Source organism: Heteronotia binoei, chromosome 12 (assembly GCF_032191835.1).
Source record: "Heteronotia binoei isolate CCM8104 ecotype False Entrance Well chromosome 12, APGP_CSIRO_Hbin_v1, whole genome shotgun sequence".
In the NCBI taxonomy this organism is placed as follows: Eukaryota; Metazoa; Chordata; class Lepidosauria; order Squamata; family Gekkonidae; genus Heteronotia; species Heteronotia binoei.
This window is the reverse complement of record NC_083234.1, coordinates 1,245,060-1,261,596: the sequence shown is the minus strand read 5'-3', so window position 1 is coordinate 1,261,596 and position 16,537 is coordinate 1,245,060. Positions and strand designations below refer to the sequence as shown.

The following is a 16,537-nucleotide window of genomic DNA, read 5'->3' as shown; positions in this document are numbered from 1 at the left end:
AGACCCTTCTGGTCTGAGATGGCTCAGCCAGGATATCACTTCTACATTTAACTCTGCTTGCAGATTTTAGAAGGCACATCCCTTCGTCCTCTTCTTGCCTTTTGCTTACCTCTTGAAATAGCCTGTTGCCAGGAAGTCTAAAAAAACCTCCCCCACAATCTAGCAGTTCCTGCAGCAAGAACCAGGGTCCCTCAGGAATGGTGGCTCCTGTCTTAACATTTTGTGTCAGGAAGCTCATTTCAACAATCCAGCTGGAACTTCACATGAAAATGAACTCTAATACAGAAATGATACGTGCCTAATCAATACGTCTCCCATATTCCAATTTGATTCTGAGTGCAAAATATGGTTTCTTGATGATGTGCCTCTAGCTGAAATGTGAAATGTGGCCAATGCCAGCGGCCTGGTCTAGGGTAACAGTCGCAAGAAAGAGAGGCCCACGAGCAGTGCCACTTTCCTTTGCAGTGCCTGCTCCCTGCTGCCTCTTTTCCACTCACCAAAGCCCAGGAGCATCCCCTTTCACAAGGGGCACGTAGGACATGTCCAACAGGGGCCCTGCTTCTGGCCCAGCAAGCCCCCGGCTGGCACAAAGGTGCTCCATGGTGCTTCTCAATGGGAAGCCACCCAAGAGGACACAACACCAGACACCAGCAGCATCTTGGAGGCTTCCTCTCATGGCGCCACCACAGGGAGAGGCTGGGGAAGAAGGAACCAGCAGCAGCATCATGGTGCCAGCCTCTTTTGACTCCTACTTGGGCACCTCCTTGAGATGGAAGAGATGGGCAGGGTGGAGGATGCTAAGGCAGGAGAGCCCTGAAGATACAGTCTGCAGGCCACCAGCTGCCCAGGGCTGATTTAAAGTGTGTGTGTGATGGTGGGGGGATATGCCCTGCTCATTTTAGGTCACCTCTTTCTCCTTTAAGCCAGAGAAGGGGAGGGTGGAGATTAACATTTTTTCCTTTCTCACAATACGAGAACTCGTGGACACTCAAGGATATTGCTGAACAGTCAGGTTAGAATGGATACAAGGAAGTACTTCTTCACCCAAAGGTGACGATTCCAAATATATGGGCCCATGTGATTGACCCATGGAACTCACTGCCACAGATGGAGGCGGCTGCAAGCATAGACAGCTTCAAGAAGGGATTGGATCAACATACGGAGCAGAGATCCATCAGTGGCTCTTAGCCACAGCATATTGTTGGAACTCTCTGTCTAGGGCAGTGGTGCTCTGTATGGGGAGTGCTGGGGGGAGGCAACAGTGGGAGGGCTTCTACTGTCCTGGCCCTACTAGAGGATTTCCTGATGGCACTTGGGTTTTTTTGCCCACTGTGTGAGTGTTGGACTGGATGGGCCACTGGCCTGATTCAACATGGCTTCTCTTACGTTCTTAATTATTAGTGCAACAGTGAAAGGTAGAAACAGTAAAGGCGATGCAAAGAAAACAACAGCCCTGATCCAACTAACTAAGCATTCCCTTCTGCTTTCAATTCACTCACCCTTCCCTGGAGGAGGGTGTTAGGGAATTCTGTTTGAAATTCTATTTCTTTATCGCAAACAGTGCGATGGATCACTGGATCAAATAATCATTGAGAGGCATTTAACATTAAAGCAAAAACAAGGAATGGGTACTGGGAGATAAAATAACAAACACTATAGAACTACATCCTCACACTAGAAGATCATGTGCTTAATGGAGACTACTTCCTCCTTCTTGACCTCTCTGCCTGAACAAAGGAAGTCACCTGACTAGCTGACCAAACAAACAAAACAGGTTTTCCTCGCTTCTAGATCTTGATTGTCAGCTGTCAGTATCTTCTTCCCAGGTCATGCAGACAATAGGGAATCAGGCACAGTGTTAACTCTTTAATGACTGGAACTTTAGAACACTGCAAAGGACATACAAAACAGATACATATTTCCAACAGAGGGAACCCCTCCAGACTGCAACCTCTCCCCAGCTCAGCCTTTTCCAGAAAGAACACACTTCCCTCTCTAGCTGGCCTTTCAGGTCCCACCCCTTTGGGCAAGTTTCCCCTCTGAAACTGCTGCCCACCCAGTCAGATGGACAGAAGGGATCCTAGGAAATGTAGGCCGTCTAGCCACTCTCACACAGACTCTGCTGGAGCCTGCAGGCCTCATTAGGCCAAGGATCATGACACACTGCCAAGGCAAATACCCTTCTGGAACCAGAAGCCCTTGCGTTCAGTGCTCCTGTTGCCCATCCTAGCTTGCCAATCCAGAAGGATGCCACAGTCACTGGCACTGGAAGCTGCACAAAGTCCCAGGACACTCCTAAGAGGCTCATCACTTCAGTACAGGTCGCTAACTGGAGCAACAAGATGGGTTTCTTTCAAAAGATGCCGGAAGTCCACTGAAACAGCTCCCGATAAATCTGTGCCACTCAAGAAAGCCTTGAACTTCACAGTATCCGCTTGCCAAAAGCAAAACTTCCCATGTTGGGGACTGAACCTCCCCTTGGCAAAGGTGCCCCGAAGGATTCCCCAGGACGATAAACAACAACTATGGAATCAAAGTACAAACTTCAGAAAACCAGAGATCATCCCAGAAAAAAAACTCAAATTAGGCCTCAGAGAGCGATGGTAAGTCTTGCTTGAAGCACTTCTACTGAGAGCACGAGCATAGGCACACCAGAGACGGCCATAGCCAGAGAACGTCACTAGAAAACGTGCATGAATTTACACATAGGTTAATTTTTTTCGGCGGAGTGGAGATTACAAATGTGTCTTTTGTAGATGTGTTCAGAGCATGACCACTTGATACTTTACAAAATGGAAAAGGCTACACACTCCAGCAGATCTCCAGTGAAGCGGCGAACACCCCTAGAGGGGCTCTTCTTTGACTTTGAGTTGACTTTGCTCCCACCCAGGGTGAGTCACTGGCCTGTTGGCTCACCAGACAAGAAGGGCCACTAGGCTATGGACTAACCCAGCAGACCTTCAGCTTGCAGAGTTTATTTTCACTGGGCACTGCCACACCACCTTCTACCTACCTCACTGCCATCTTCTTCCTTTTCTGTCCCATCAAGGGTCAGCTGCATTAACGATGCTGCTGCTTCTTCACTGGATCCATTCCTTAAGCTGGCAGACTTGAGGGCCTGGGAGAGCTACAGAAGGCAAACAAATTTAGGAGGTACAGTAATATAATAGCAATATGAAAAAGGAGCTGGGCAGCAAAATCATCTTCATCTGCAAAAGTCCACCAACACATTCTGGAACCTGGAGATGCTCACCACTGTAGTTGCTGGGCCCTGGGCCCTGGGCCCCCCTGAGCTTCTCCCACTGGAATTTAGCAGGTCACAGACTACACCAAAAGGAGCATCTGTAGAGCCACGTAAAGGAGCCAGGCTTCCACCCAAGGGGGGGTGAACAGGAGTGAGTACAGAGCCTGGAGACTGGGGACAGACAGACAGACACAAAAATCAGGTCTGGGGGCAAGCCATGAAGGCACCAACCCTCCCCATATTTCTTCCAGCTAACTGGGAACCAGAAGCGGACTCCCCTTGAACACTGAGGTTTTGTTACGGTATTATGCCTAATAACTGATAGCCATACTGGCCATGGATTTTTAAAATTTGTTTTTAAGTCACATCTAAAGTCTTAGACTCCTTAGCGATAGGCATGTCTCTGAAAGCAGTTAATATTCTAGATGTGGCCAGAATGGAGCAGATGCAGAGAAGAGCGATGTGAATGATCAGGGGCCTGGAGGCCAAGCCCTTTGCAGAAAGACTGAGGGACTCTGAAGGGCCTGCACTTAGAGGAGGAGGGCTCGGAGCTGTTCCTGTTGGCAGCAGAGGAGAGAACTCACAATCATGGGTTTAAATGAAGGGCGGGGAAATACCTGATGGATATTAGGGAAAACATTTTTACAGTAAGAGTTGTCCAGTGGCATCTGCTACTGAGGAAGGTGGTGAGCTTCCCCCGCCCCCCCCCCACTGGCAGTCTTCAGAGAGCAGCTGGACAAACCCTCGTCGAAGATGCTCTAGGCCGATCCTGCATTGAGCAGGGGGTTGGACAAGATGGCCTCTAGAGACCCTTCCAATTCTGTGATGCTCTATAAGACCTCAGCAGACTGTAAAAAGGGGATATTTAAATTTATTTTTATTTATTTTATTTTATCAAATTTATATCCCGCCCTCCCCTAACAGGCTCAGGGCAGCTAACAACAGTTTAAAACCACATCGAATATTAAAAACAACATATAATAAAATCAATCTCACGCATTTTTAACCATAAAATCCAAGATGCACATCGATAGTTCTGAATATCTGTATTTGTCCAATGGGATTGTCAGTGCTGTGGGGCATTTGCTACCTCCCCTTAACTGCTGAAGGCAAGCTTAAATAGTTCGGTTTCACAGGCAAGCCTGGCAGAACTGTGGCAGGTCTCTCAGGGCTCTGATATTTTCGGGGAGGGCATTCCACAGAGCGGGGGCTCTAGTGGTGGACAATCAACCTTCTTTCAGTCTGGGGATCTGAAGAAGATTTTGGGACCCTGAACGTGGTGCTCTCTGGGGCAGTCCCGAAGGTAGGCAGGTTCCAGGCCATATAGGGTTTTAAAGGTTATGACCAGTACCTTGAAACAAATCTGGAATACCACAGGCTACCAGTGTATCGTTTCCAGTGCAGATTGGATGTGCTCCCAAACAGGCAGCTCCAATAACAACCTGGCTGTTGTGTTTTGCATCAGTTGCAGCCTCGGAGTTGAGTCAAGGGCAGCCCCATGTAGAGGGCATTACAGTAGTCTATTCTCGAGGTGACTGATGCATGGATCACTATTGCTAAGTCGCTGCGCTCCAGGTATGAAACCAACTGCCTTATGCACCTAAGATGATAAAATGCAGATCTGGCAGTGGCTGCTACCTGGGCCGCCATTGTCAATGAAGGTTCCAGGAGCACTCTCGACACTGGCACCAGTGGCATCCCATCAAAGGCTGGCAAAGGGATCTCTCAACCCAGGCAGCTGTGACTAAGGCAAGGGACCTCTGTCTTCACTGGATTCAATTTCAGTCGACTCTGCCTGAGCCATTTCACTACAGCTTGCAATGGCAGGTCCAGATCTTCCGGAGCACAGCTGGACTGGTCTCCCATCAGTGGATAGAGCTGGGTGTCATCTGTGTACTGGTGACGCCCCAGCCCATATCTCCGGACAATCTGGGCAAGGGGGCACGTATGTTAAACAACATCGGGGAGAGAACTGCCTCCGAGGCACACCACATACAAGTGAGTATCTCTGGGACGATTGCTCCCCTATTGCCACCCTTTGTCCTCAGCCTTGGAGAAAAGAGGGAAGCCATTGAAGGGCAGACCCCTGAATCCCCAAGTCGGAAAGGCAGCATAACAGTAGCTGATGGTCAACTGTATCAAATGCAGCTGACAGGTCTAACAACAACAGCACTGCCACCCCAATCCAGAAGTCTCAAAAGATCATTCATGAGGGCAACCAGTACTGTCTCTGTACCATGACCTGGGCAGAAGCCAGACTGAAATGGGTCTAGCACGGAAGCATCATCCAAAAAAAAGAAATGCCCTTAGACCTTTGGTCGGCTGCCACCAGCTTCCTAACAAACCAGGAAGGTGCAAAGACTCTAAAAGCACCATTCAGTAGCCTAGAAACTATGCAAAGTCCAAAGTGTAATCAACCAGCCAGTAAATCTGTGTGGGGCGGGTGGGGGGATTAAGTAAATGCTACTCTGGAATATATTTCTACCCCAAGTCACATTTTAATGTACCCTGCAGTAAAATAATGTTCCCATAATTTTTGCTTGTGGCAGTAAAAGTTACTATCTTTTGCAGTACTCAAACACATCTATAGCCTAAAACACATTTTCATACAAGGCAGAATGATTTTTTCCAGCAAAGGCACCCCCCCCCCTCTTCTTCATGTTGAGAAACACGTAACAGTAGCAGCTACTTATACAATTACATTTTTCCCTCTGGTGATTGACCCCTACTGGGGGCATGGAAGATATTCAGAGCGGGGGCTGAATAAAGCCTGCCCCAGCCTCCCGACTGCTGGTATTCCCTTGCAAAAGCTGACCCTGCCTCGCTCCCAAGATCTGATGAGATCGCTGGGCTTGTCGCTGGGCAATAATCCAGGCCAGGGCGAGGTCACCTATAGATACACATACATATATCATTTTTGTATCCAAATACAATACAGAGGAGGGTAAAAAAAACACTCCTAATGACAGCATTATGTCATCCTTCTGGTGCAAGACTCCGCACAGTCTCTGGGATGCACCCTTCCTTACGCCTCAAAGCCTTCTGAACAATCAAACTAGCAGAGACTACCAAGCCATGGGTGGTGGAGGGGGGATAAGCACAAGTGCAGTTAACTGCCTGGTGGTGGACAGAAATTGTGGGTTTGTGCCCCTTTCACGGAGCTCCTGGCTCTCTGTATTTTCCCTTTGGGACTTGAGTTGTTGAACAGAGCTATGGTAGCCAGTCCTTCGGAGGATCTGCCCTGTCCCCATGCTGTAATGGAGATGGAGCTATCAATGTGAGAGGAGCCCTCACAGGCAGAGGAAGGAGGAAAAGGAGTCCTCAAATGAGTCCAACTAGCATTTACCCAGGGCGAGTGGATGCTTTGGTGCAGTTACTTGACAGTCCCAACATTTAGGGGTTCAGGGCAGGTGGGGACTTACACCAGCTTGTACAATGTACAAAGCAAAAGTCAACTCACCAGCTTGGTTCTTGCAGTCCTGACAAACCCAGATACGTCATCTGGGGCAACACACATACATGCATCCAAAGAAAGCCTCTACCCTTAGCAGAGAAAAAAGCAAATACACAAATTCCTAAAAGACACCCTTACTCCATCAACCACTATTTCCTCCCAAAATTCTGTGCCTCTTACAGACACTTTGCATAAGACAGATGTGACTGCAATGCCCATACTGACAATTTAGGGTAGGCAGTCAATATTAGCATAAAGCAGCAAAATAACACAAGAGTCCAGTGGTGGCTCAGAGACTTAAAAATTTATACCAGCATCTTCTACGTTTGTCTGAGCCCATTTCATCAGATGTATTATAGTAGATCACCATCAGGAGACAAAGTTTTCAAATTCATAACAGAAAGGAGGAAGGGTATGGTGCAAAGCAAGGCTAATTCCAGCCATGTTATACCAGCCTCCCCCATTGCAAACAGAAAAGCCTTGACCTAAGAAATATACACTCCACTGCATCTAAAGATTCATGACAGCTTTGTAGGTCTTGAAGGCACCACAGGACTTGCTTTACTCTGCATTCAATTTCCAAGGGAAGAGACCAGCAGAATTGATTTAGTGGGGAGCTAAAAAAAACATTTTCCAAGGTAATTTTAATTTAGAGACAAAATCACAGAGTTTGTCACCTAAAGATTCAAGTAACAAAGACAAAAAGCAGTGGGTTTTTTGTCTCTCCTTATGGAAAACTCATACCCAAGACAAATCAGACAGTGTGTCATTAGAAACACAACCTGCAGCATCCCTCCCGTCATGATTCGGTTTCCTGCCCTGGAAATGCAACTAATATTCTGTAGCATGTCGAGATGATGGCAGCAGACGGCATAATCATGTAACGTATTTTAAAAATGGCAAACAAATCCCATTTGTTCACTCATTAAGGCCCCAATGCCAGGATCTCCCAGAAGTTTCCGTAAGATTATTTTGGGTAGTTTTTCTATCTAGAACAGTGGTCCCCAACCTTTTTGGCGCCAGGGACTAGCCCCAAGGCCAGCTGGCCCACCACAGCCCCAGGGCCCACAGGGTGGGGACATCGAATTCGGCCCCCCTGCGGCACCACGAAACCTTGCCACCCTCCCCCACAGCGCCTCCGCCTCCTCCCTCCATTTTTGCAATGTTAAGGTTGGGGAAGGGGCCATGAAGTGCCTTCCGGGCTCTGTAAAGGCTTAGCCCACCCCACCCCCCAGCAAAACCGTGCAGTGAAACTGTGGCAGCAGCAGCTCACTGAAAAAGCCGCACTACCCTTGCCTCCTTCCCACTTTCTTCCTGGGCAGGGGAAAGGAAGTGGGAAGGAGGCAAGGGCAGCGCGGCTTTTTCAGCAGGCCACTGGCCATTGCTGCTGCAGTTTCACTACCTGGTTTCCCCACTGATCAGCTGATCGGTGGGGGGGCTCAGCTTTTACAGAGCCCGGAAGATGCTTCACGGCCCCTTCCCCAGCCTTAACACTGTGAAAACGGGAGGAGGAGGTGCCACGCGGGGGGGGGGGGGGGGCGAGGCTGCACAGCCCAGTTAATAACAGGCTGCGGCCCGGTACTGGACCAAGGCCTGGGGATTGAGGACCCCTGATCTCGAAGACATCACAGATTCTTGATTTTGCAGTTCTCAAAACTATGACTTTATGTCTGCAGAGATAACATGGCTCTTCTTAATAGCAGAATGTTTCTAAATAAACATACAGAGTTGAAAATGTTGAGAAAGAGACCTCAATCCTACTGTTCCCCTGCAAATCTATATATAGAATGAACCCCTTACAAAAGGAGTTCCAAAGTTTTTTTTCTTTTCAGTTTTCTGATGAGCATTTATAATATCTCCCCCCCACATGAAGTAACTGAAGCTTCATAACATAATTTAATCTTTCCTAAAAGAAAAGCTCAGAAATTTCAGGGATCAAAGGGATCTGTTGAGGCTGGGTGAGTGGGCGTCAACGTGGCAGATGCGGTTCAATGTGGCCAAGTGCAAAGTAATGCACATTGGGGCCAAGAATCCCAGCTACAAATACAAGTTGATGGGGTGTGAACTGGCAGAGACTGACCAAGAGAGAGATCTTGGGGTCATGGTAGATAACTCACTGAAAATGTCAAGACAGTGTACGATTGCAATAAAAAAGGCCAACGCCATGCCGGGAATTATTAGGAAGGGAACTGAAAACAAATCAGCCGGTATCATAATGCCCCTGTATAAATCGATGGTGTGGCCTCATTTGGAATACTGTGTACAATTCTGTCACCACACCTCAAAAAGGATATTATAGCATTGGAAAAAGTGCAGAAAAGGGCAACTAGAATGATTAAAGATTTGGAACACCTTCCCTATGAAGAAAGTTTAAAACACTTGGGGCTCTTTAGCTTGGAGAAATGTCGACTGCGGGGTGACATGATAGAGGTTTACAAGATTATGCATGAGATGGAGAAAGTAGAGAAAGAAGTACTTTTCTCCCTTTCTCACAATACAAGAACTCATGGGCATTCAATGAAATTGCTAAGCAGTCAGGTTAAAATGGACAAAAGGAAGCACTTCTTCACCCAAAGGGTGATTAACATGTGGAATTCACTGCCACAGGAGGTGGTGGTGGCTACAAGCATAGCCAGCTTTAAGAAGGGATTGGATAAAAATATGGAGCAGAGGTCCATCCGTGGCTATTAACCACAATATATATAAACCAGCTGATGGCTTTGAGAATGCATTTAAAAAGTTGCTTTCTTTCCACCTCTCCCTCCCTCCCTCCATTTACCTTCTTTCCTTCCTTCCAGCTCTCAAACTTCTGATGTTCATGTCTTGTGCCTTTCAAACATCTGACGTTTATTCTATGTCGCTTTTATTTAAACATAATTGGCCACCCCTAATATAGGTGAACAGTTGTGCTGGAACAATTGCATTGAGTGATCCCTTATGACAAAGCTGAATGTTTTCCACCTCCTAATAAACGTTTTGCAACAGCCAGTGTTCAGGCTGCAAAATCTCTATGGCTTACTGAGCAACATGACAATCATTAGTAATGGTTGTGTCTCTATACATTGTGGCTCTCAAACCCATGGTTCTTTTCTCCTTTCTGCCTCACTGCTTGAAAATAATCCTAAACCTTGTGGGATTACGGAAATGTATCAGTGCCACAGGATAACCAGCTTTAAAATTATCAATAAATTTATTTACTATATTATAAACTTTACAGGTGACCTCTGTCTGCTCTACCTCCACATCGCCATACCCCCCCAGTCACAATCTTGGTTCTTTCATGCACCAGGCAGAGGCTCTTCCAGTGCACCTGAGACCATTTTGTCAAGTAGCCTAGTGACCCAGGGTCCAGGCTCTGGCAAATGGGGTGATGCAGTAACCCTAACCTTTAGAGGGGGTCTTGAGCCTAGCACTCTGCTGCCCAGTTACTGTGAACACATGGGGGGGAGGGGTGTGTGTCAGTGAGCCACTCTGAGCTCCACAGAAAAAGGATGGAACAAAAATGGAGTCAGGAAATAAATCTATGCTGCCTACCTCTTTACTGACTCCTTCTGGTGAACACCCAGGTTTGCAGTCATTCTCTGTCCATTTCCTGTCCTGGACTGAACTGGCTTCTGCATGCCTATTTTGAGATATGCACACCTGATGCTCGCCTGGATTCTGCAGTCCCCCCCTCTCAAGGGTTGCAGTGGTTTGCCTTGGCCCTCCATCTGCTTCCTCGGGCCCTTCCTGAGCCAAACTCACGCAACCACTTGACTGCTCTAGACCTGGCTCTCTGCTGCATTCTTGCTGCTGCTGCTCGAGGGGCTCAGACACAGCTTGACCTGCTCCTCTGGATCTCTTCCTCATATGAAACACAGGCTGGCAGAACTTCTGCTTCTCGGAGGAGAACTCGCTTCCTGACTTATCCAGAGAGTTCAGAGGCTGTGCATGCAGAGAGTCCAGAAAAGGTCTCTTTGCTGGTGAAGTCTGTTGATCTGTTTGATTATCGGATTCATGAGAGCTCTGTAGGTCCCAGGAGAAGTTGTCCACTTCTCCTAAGATCTGGGAATCCAAGTGGTCTGCCAAGCTGCTCATCATGCTGCTGCTGCTGCTGCCACAACTGGGACCTGCACCACTGGCCTTTTCCACTCTGGGCGGCATCGGAAGATCTGTACAGGCTTCCTCATTAACTCCAAGCTCAGTAAAAAGCACAGTCCTTTGAGAAATCTCCAAAGGGAGGTGGTTATGGCCTTGAGCCCAGACACCAGGCATTTCAGGCTCAGCCCGCAGAGCACTCTCTCTCCCACTCTTGCCACTTGAGTGGCTACTCTTGCTGAGTTCAGCCATCTGACTGGCGCCCTGCGCTGGAAGTATCCTCTCCCTTATGCTGTCTACCATTCTGCTGAGAAGCCTCTGTCCACTCTGTGGAGAATGGATGTCTTCCTGTCCATCGAGAGTCTCAAGGCTGAATTTGGGGGAAGAGGCATTGGGAGAAAGCACTTCATTTCCCAAGGCATGGAAAAAGCCCCCATCCCTCACCATCCAGCTGCCGGACTCTTTTGCCCCCCTTTGTCCAGTCAGGGCATCAGCAAGCCCTCCCCGCCAGTTGCACCCCTGGTCTTTGTCTAGATTCTCTCCCTTGAGAAAGAGTTTTCGGTCCTCAGAAGGACCGGGATCTAGCACAGTTTTAGTGCCCTCCACAATCTGAAAGGATTCCATGGGTGTTTGGAAAATGTGCCTTGTGACCTTAGTATTATCCAGATCCTCAGGTTCAGAGTCTGAAAAGGCAAACGCTGTAGCATCACTCCTTTCTGCTCCCAGAACTTCACGTGGCTGGTAACCAGTGTCCAGTTTATTACAAGAAGTTCTTCCAAGAATCTTTTCCACATCTGCAAGCATTTGGTGAGTCCTGTTTGTCTTTGCGGTCTGAAGAGGCTGCAGCTTGCTCGGGGCAGGGCCAGAGAACAGCCGGGGCCGGTCAACTGAGTCTAGAAGCATCCCTGATGCCTTGGCCTTTCGGTTTCTCAAGAAGCCTTCATTTCTTGCAATCACGCTACCCTGCTCTAGGTCAGGGCTCATGCGCTCTGACAACAGGACGGGGGATGAAACTCTATAAAAGGATGTTGAAGGAAGGATCCCCGGCTCAGACTGGACCTCCTAATCAGACAAATACCATCAGGAAACATTTCAATTATGCATGTACAAACTCAAGAGAAGCAGATACTGATCACACTCCAACTAGGAAGATGTACTCTATGTGGACAGATGTGCCTGCCTATACTAGTGCTTGCAACAGTGTGAGCCTGGAGCCCCTACAACCCCACCCCTCAACCAAAACTCACAAAATGATTAGTTGGTTATGGGAATGTAAGAGGGACCATTCTGGATAAGTTCAGTCGTCATCTAGTCCAACATTCTGTTCCCAACAGCGGCCAGTCAAATGCCACAGGAAAAAATCCACAAGCAGGGCCCACAGACAACCCTCCTTCTAACTGCTGCTCCCCCCAGCATTCTGCCCGGTCCCCTTCCCACTCCCGGGAATATTGCTGGAGAACATCTCTCCATGGAGACATGTGTGACTCTTTGGGTTGCTGACCATTGTGCTCTCCATTCAAAAGCAACCTGCTCTTGAGATGGGCAGACTAAACAATCCACACTGTGAAATGACTCACAACAGTTCCAGCCTGTTTTGGCCCCAGAACTGTAGCTACTATTGATCAAAGCAGAGATTTTGGAAGATCTGGGCTTCTTTTCTGGCCCTGCAAGCAGAAAAGAACAGCTTCTCGGCTGGACAAGCACTTCAGAGCATGGGAGCTTCATGTGGAAAGCAACGAGTAAGCTTTCCAACTAAACTCAAAAGAGTGTTGGAGTAAAGGAGGCCAGTGACAACGGAGAGAAGAGCAGATGTGAGAAACTCACGCTTCCCCAATACCCAGTAGTTCGTCTGCTGAGCCACCAAAATACTCACAACTGCACGTTTCAACTGGTCTCTCTCTCTCTTTTCCTTTTTATCTTTCTTCTCCTTCTTCTTCTTCTTGTACTCTTTCTTCTTGACACCTCCTCCTTGTCCCAGAAGCTTCTCTCTCTCCTGGACCACAAGCTGCCGGTAATGTTCATCACACGGGTGATCCCATGTTGACTGACCATTGGCAAAGTTGAAATAATAGATGTCACCAGTGATGTCCTGACTGTCAAAAGGCAGACACATGTACACACTGAAAGAGCAGAGCAACCATTACTCACTCACATTACGGACCCACTCTGAAAGTAGTGCCCAACTTGCAGGATCTGGAACAGTATCTTACATTGTGAGAGACAGGGAAAGCAGATTGAGTGCCAGCATAGGAATTACATTTATGTACAAGTGGCGCAGAGTGGTAAGCTGCAGTATTGCAGACCAAGCTCTGCTCACGACCTGAGTTCAATCCTGGCAGAAGTTGGGTTCAGATACCCAGCTCAAGGCTGAGTCAGCCTTCCATCCTTCTGAGGTCGGTAAAATGAGTACCCAACTTGCTGTGGGGAAAGTGTAGATGACTAGGGAAGGCAATGGCAAACTACCCCACAAACTACTATGAAAATGTCATGATGTGACATCACCCCAGAGTCGGAAACGGCTGATGCTTGCACAGGGGGCTACCGTTACCTTTTTTAGAAGTGGTCAACCAAAGATGCTTACTGGAAAAGCTGGTTTGAGAAGCTTCTTTGATTCTTCACATCTATTACAAACGTGTGCAGTGAGAAACAGACATCATAACCAGTGTTCCCTCTAAGCTGAGTGAGTGTGAGCTAGCTCACAATCTTTTAGCTTCCAGCTCACACATTTGTGTCTTAGCTCAGGAAGGATGACCCCAGAGCACAATAATTTATGCAGTAGCTCACAACTTTAATGCCAGGAGCTCACAAAATTCTGCATCTTAGAGGGAACATTGATTGTGACTTGATTTCTTTATTTTGGAGGAGTAAAAAGATAGTGACAGCATGTGAAAGGGTTGTGTATCAAAAAGAAGCCAAAGAGTCTTATATAAAAAGATTCTGGACCTCAGATGTCGCTAACCAGGTACTGAATCAGAAAAATCCAGAGCCCACCTTCCCCTCCGGGCAGCGGCTGGAGCTTCTTTTTGCGTCTTCAGCGCCCCCTCCCTCCCTCCCTCCCTCCCAGTGGCTTTGTTGCCTGGAGGACGGGGGCAGCCCCCAAGGCTCCCCTGGGAGGGTCCGCAGCGCCCCGCACCCACCAGGGCTTCCACTCGGCCGGCAGAGGCGCCACGATGCCTTCCCGCGCCAGCCACATCAGCTCCGGCTCGTGGGCCGGCTCGATCCCGATCATCCGCGCGAACTCCAAGATCTCTGCAGCGGGGCGGAGAGGAGAGAGGCGGCCGTCAGCGGGAGGAGGAGGGCCCGGACCCCCACCCCACCCCCGGCAGGGCGAGGAGGGGAGGGGACACCTTGCTCGCTGGGGATGTAGGTCTCGTCGTAGTCTTCCTCCAAGATGAGCTGGTCCCCGATCCGGATGGCGGCGGCGGCGGCGGCAGGACCAGCCATGGCGAGCGGGTAGCGAAGGCCTCTGCTTGGCGTTGCCCCGGAGACGAGCAGGAAGGGGAGGCACTTCCGGGCGCGGCCTAGAGCGGCCCTCTCGCTCTTCCTCCCCCCACCCCAGGAGGTGGCGGGCGGGCGGGCGGGCAGCTGAGGCGTCTGACTTGGCGTTGCCCCGGAGACGGAGCAGGAAGAGGAGGAGGCCCTTCCGAGCGCAGCCTAGAGCGGCACACTCTCTCTCCCGCCGCTTGCTAGGTTGCCAAGTCTAAGTCAAAAAATATCTAGGGACTTTGGGGTGGAGCCAGGAGCAAGGGTGTGAGAAACATAATTGAACTCCTAGGGAGTTCTGGCCATCACATTTAAAGGGACCGCACACCTTTTCAACGCCTTCCCTCCATTGGAAATAATGAAGGATGGGGCACTTATTTGGGGGCTCATAGAATTGGACGCCCCAGTCCAATCGTTTTGAAAATTGAGAGGTGTTTTGGGGAGAGACACTGAATACTATATTGAAAATTTGGTGCCTCTACCTCAGAAAACAGCACCTCCCCAGGTACCCGCAGATCAATTCTCCATCATTTCCAATGGGAATAAGTCTCCATACAGAATAATAGAGTTCCAGCTGACATTTCTCTCCCCTCCCCCTGCTTTCTGATGACCCTGAAGTGGGGGGAGGGCCTCCAAACCGGGGGATCCCCTGGGGATTGCTAAATGGAAACAACTCAGAGGGTTATAGTGACCACAATTTTTTCTAAAATTTCATGCGCTCTAATTCCAAATTTATAGGTGAAATGCAAAAGCACACATACATAAAGTTATGGAACACTCTCAAAATTGTCTTAACACACTAGAAGTTCACAATACAAAGTAGAGTCCCATTGTTACAGTATAGTAAATGGCTTATATTATGTTTCAGTAGAATAATTGAAGGATTGTGGTTGAAATTACTGGAATAGTGTAAATAAATATGAATTTATGATGATTATGAATTAATTGGGTATGGAATGGAAACCTCAGTATTTTATGATTGTAATAATTGTACCATCTTATGGTTGTAAATTTTATGAATTATTTTGGACACTACTTACCTTACAGCTCTGAAAAAAGACTGTGGAGTGTATCTTGCTGGAAGGAACTTCAAAGCAGGATATGAAGTCGACCTCCTGTGACAATGGGACTCTACTTTGTATTGTGAACTTCTAGTGTGTTAAGACAATTTTGAGAGTGTTCCATAACTTAATGAAAGTGTGCTTTTGCATTTCACCTACAAATCTGAAATTATAGTACATGAAATTTTAGTAATTGTGGTCACTATAACCCTATGGGTTGTTTCTATTTTGCAATCTACAGTGACCTCTCTGTGTTTTCAATTCCCACCTGGGGATTGGCAACCTAATTGTCTGCCTGCCTCCCTCCACCCTTCGGTGGTGCCCGCAGTCTGGCTAACTCTGCTTCCCTGCTCCCCCCACCCTCAGGGCAGCACCTAGGGGGAACATTCCAGAAACCCCCTTTCTGGTTGCTGCTGCTGCTGCTTCTTCTCAAACACTTGTGAATGAGGGAAGATGACTTTTCCTTTGGGATCCCACTTGGCTTTGCTCTGCCATGAGTTGGCATGGCTGTGTGTGTCCCTCAGGAAAGGTCTGGGGGGTTTCCCCTGTGTTTGGGACCCCTCCTAACTTTGGCTTTGGCTTGGGAGGGGGAGGAGAGAGAGAGCCTGGCTGCACCCGTCTGGGCCCTTGTGATCTGGGGGCCAGAAGAAGCAAAGAGGTGCGTTCCCAAGGTGGGCCTTCTTTGTCCACAGGCTCCCTTGCTTGCTTACACAGCCGGCCAATGCAGCCAGAGCAGGTGATTTTGTGGGGGTGCAGGATTAGAATTCTTTGCTTCAAAGACCACCACCAGTTCTTGGGCCACAGCCTGCCAAGCGGTGTGGGCAAAGATGCCTCCTGCCTCCTACGTCTCAGAGGCCTGGTGGGTTTGGCAGGTCAAAGAGTGAAGCTTTGGGGTCCTCCCACAGCTGTCCTTCCTTTTCCCTAGGAGTAGCGAGCATTGCAGCACAGATTGTGCAGAGTAAGAGCCATGTTGCAAAGAGCAGTCTTGTTATTCAGGGAGGTGGTTGGGGGTCAGAAACTGGAGTTGCTAGATGGCAGGTTTTGATTTTATGAGTACACAGCCCTAAGAAGGCCTCCCCCCCCCCTAAGTGCTAAGTGCCACTTTCCTATTTGCCAGCCACTCTTGCCACAAAAGTGTTGTCACGCGTAGAAACAAACCCGGCAGGAATTCATTTGCATATTAGGCCACACCCCCTGACACCAAGCCAGCCAGAACTG

At 48.6% G+C, this 16,537-nt stretch overlaps 1 protein-coding gene across 1 annotated transcript in view; it reads right to left on the bottom strand.

Moving 5' to 3' along the window:
* CEP164 (centrosomal protein 164) overlaps positions 1-14,258 on the bottom strand; it is a 119,301-nt gene extending 105,043 nt beyond the window's left edge. The window contains exons 1-5 of the mRNA XM_060251327.1: positions 14,123-14,258; positions 13,913-14,024; positions 12,649-12,868; positions 3,254-3,415; positions 3,014-3,127 (exon numbers count right to left, since the gene is read on the bottom strand). Coding sequence (XP_060107310.1) covers positions 3,014-3,127; positions 3,254-3,415; positions 12,649-12,868; positions 13,913-14,024; positions 14,123-14,219 — 705 coding nt within the window. The 5' untranslated portion in view covers positions 14,220-14,258. The remainder of the gene's footprint in view (positions 1-3,013; positions 3,128-3,253; positions 3,416-12,648; positions 12,869-13,912; positions 14,025-14,122) is intronic.
* Positions 14,259-16,537: the final 2,279 nt, after the last annotated feature.